The sequence below is a fragment of the Phacochoerus africanus genome, chromosome 9, assembly GCF_016906955.1.
Source record: "Phacochoerus africanus isolate WHEZ1 chromosome 9, ROS_Pafr_v1, whole genome shotgun sequence".
NCBI classification, from domain to species: domain Eukaryota; kingdom Metazoa; phylum Chordata; class Mammalia; order Artiodactyla; family Suidae; genus Phacochoerus; species Phacochoerus africanus.
Window position 1 is genome coordinate 78,734,773 of NC_062552.1, and position 2,885 is coordinate 78,737,657.

Below are 2,885 nucleotides of genomic sequence, written 5' to 3' on the forward strand. Positions count from 1 at the left end.
GCCTGGGAACCTCCATATGCCGCGGGAGTGGCCCAAGAAATAGCAACAACAACAACAAAAAAAAAAAAGACAAAAGACAAAAATAAAATAATAAAATAAATAAACTACTGATACTCACAGGCATGGATTAATCTCAGGAACGGCAAGCAGAGCAAAAGAAGTCAGGCACAATAGTGTAACTACTGCATGATTCAATTTATACGAAACTTTAGGAAAGACAAATTTAATTTATAGTGACAAAAAATCAGATCCTTGGTTAGGGATAAAGTGATTGGGAAGTAGCTGAAGAAACTTTTTGGGGTGATAGAAGTGTTCTAGTTCTTGATTAGGTAGGTAGTTACATGGGTGTAACTTTATCAAATTTTATCAAACTATATGATTAAAATGTGTGCGTTTTATGTAATTCATTTCTACCTCAATAAGGATACTTTCAAATAAATTCCAATACATCTCCATCGTGATTTTGTCAAAATCTCAAGTACTACAAAAAGTATAAAACAAATGTAGAAATAAGTGAATCACTGTCAAAGTGACAAAACTTAATTAATATATACAGGCAAAGGCTTAAATAAAACCTTGAAAATATATTCAAAAGCAGGATTAAACCCATTCTAACATATTAAACAGTTCTCTCACAACTTAACCTGTTTCTGAAACTGACACCATGCCCCAAAGCCTGTGTGGTCTTTCAGTGGTAAAACTAGAAGTGTTCTTTAAACTTTTCCACATCCTTTTTCCTTACGTGTTCCAACATGATAATTTCCTTTATTAAAGTAATAGTAACTAAGTCACTCTCTTTAATGCAGATGTCTGCCCTGCTCCATACCATTTCACCTACTGGTTTTGATTCCTTGCTTTCACTCTCACTAAAGATATGACCGTAATAATATCTGTAATTCCAAGCCCATCATGTACATGATTTCATGAAAAACACTTGTCCCTGTCTGAGATGCTTCATGGCAATTTTTACTTCCTCATTCCGCAAGGTGTAAATGAGGGGATTCAGCACAGGAGTGACCACAGTGTAGAAGACAGATACCACCTTGTCAATGGAGAAGCTGGTGTCTGGCCGAGTATAGATGAAGATACATGGTCCAAAGAAGAGGGCAACCACCATGAGGTGGGCGGAACAGGTAGACAGGGCTTTCCTGCGCCCTTCAGCTGACTGTCTTCTAAGAGAAACCAAGATGACCATGTAGGAGGTGACCAAAGCCAGGAAGCACGCAAGGGAGATGGTTCCACTATTGGACACAATCAGCATCCCTGTGAGGTGTGTGTCTGTGCAGGCCAGCGTGATGACCGGAGGAACATCACAGAAGTAGCTGTCAATAACATTGGGGCCACAGTAAGGTAGGCGAATGGTCAAGAAGGTCTGCGCCAGCGAGTGAACAGTACCCCCCAACCAGAGAGCAAAGACAAGCTGCACACAGACCTTCATGTTTATCACATTGGGATAGTGCAATGGAGCACAGATGGCTACATAACGATCATAGGCCATAATGGTCAGCAGAAAGATCTCAGCACAGGCAAATAGATGTAGGAAGAAGAGCTGTGCAATGCAGTTGTCAAAGGAAATCGTCTTTCTCTCTGAAAGCAAGCCCTCTAGCATCTTGGGCATGGTGACAGATGAGTGGCAGATGTCAATAAAGGACAGATTGCTCAGGAAGAAATACATGGGGGTATGAAGACGTGGAGTAAAGACTATGGTAGCCATGATGAGAACATTCCCCAAAAGGGTTAGCACATACATGACTGAGAATGCCATGAAAAGTAATATCTCCAGCACCCAGTTATCGGTGAGTCCCAAGAAGACAAATTCAGTCACTCTCGTTTGGTTTAGAGCATCCATCCAACGAGTTTTCAAAGGACCTTGGGGGAAAAAAAACTTGAACGATAATGTATACTTAATGTGATAGGATTGGAACTAATTGAAGTGACTCTGCATTCCTATCTGAGTTGTTTATTTATTATAAGGGCATATAAAATATAAGATCAATTTAATAACAATTATTATAATATACCCAGTATGTATCAGGAGCCATTCCATGCACTTTATATACACCATTCTATTTAACTACAACTGCCCGTGACATTAAGCATTATTGTTCTCACCTGGCAGATGAGATGAGCGATCCCTACAAGAATAAATAAGTAGGAGTTCCCGTTGTGGCTCAGTGGTTAACGAATCCGACTAGGAACCATGAGGTTGCGGGTTCGGTCCCTGGCCTTGCTCAGTGGGTTAACGATCCGGCGTTGCCGTGAGCTGTGGTGTAGGTTGCAGACGCGGCTTGGATCCCGCGTTGCTGTGGCTCTGGCGTAGGCCGGCGGCTACAGCTCCGATTCAACCCCTAGCCTGGGAACCTCCATATGCCGCAGGAGCGGCCCAAGAAATAGCAACAACAACAACAACAACAACAACAACAAAGACAAAAAGACAAAAAAAAAAGAATAAATAAGTAGTTCAAAACCCTTAGCCGGTAGTTAGCTAGCTTTTTTCGTTTCAGTCTAATCCACAGGTAATGCCAAATTAATATTCCAAAATACAACTCCTAGCTAAAATCACTCACTGTTTCACTCTTCCTATCAAAGTGCCTTCAAAGCCTACAACAGTCTGATGTATACTTTTCTAGTATGACATCTGCTCCCATGCCCCACCCCATCCTATCTCTAATCAAGCAAGTTGCAAGTTACTCAGCTCCAGCCATGCTAACTCTCCCTAAAATTTTTGTCCTTTTTTTTTTTCTTTTTTGGCTGCACCCATGGCATACAGAAATTCCCAGACCAACGATCAAATTTGTACCACCAGCAGTGATCCAAAACACAGCAATGGCAACACCGGATTTTTAACCCTCTGTGCCACCAGGGAACTCCAAAATCTTTGTCTT

General features: G+C 41.2%; 1 protein-coding gene across 1 annotated transcript; it reads right to left on the reverse strand.

The window, feature by feature from the left end:
- Window positions 1-907: 907 nt before the first annotated feature.
- On the reverse strand, window positions 908-1,849 carry LOC125136829 (olfactory receptor 1509). The gene has a single exon (XM_047797662.1). The coding sequence runs from the start codon at window positions 1,847-1,849 to the stop codon at window positions 908-910; it is 942 nt and encodes a 313-aa protein (XP_047653618.1).
- Between the last annotated feature and the right edge of the window lie 1,036 nt (window positions 1,850-2,885).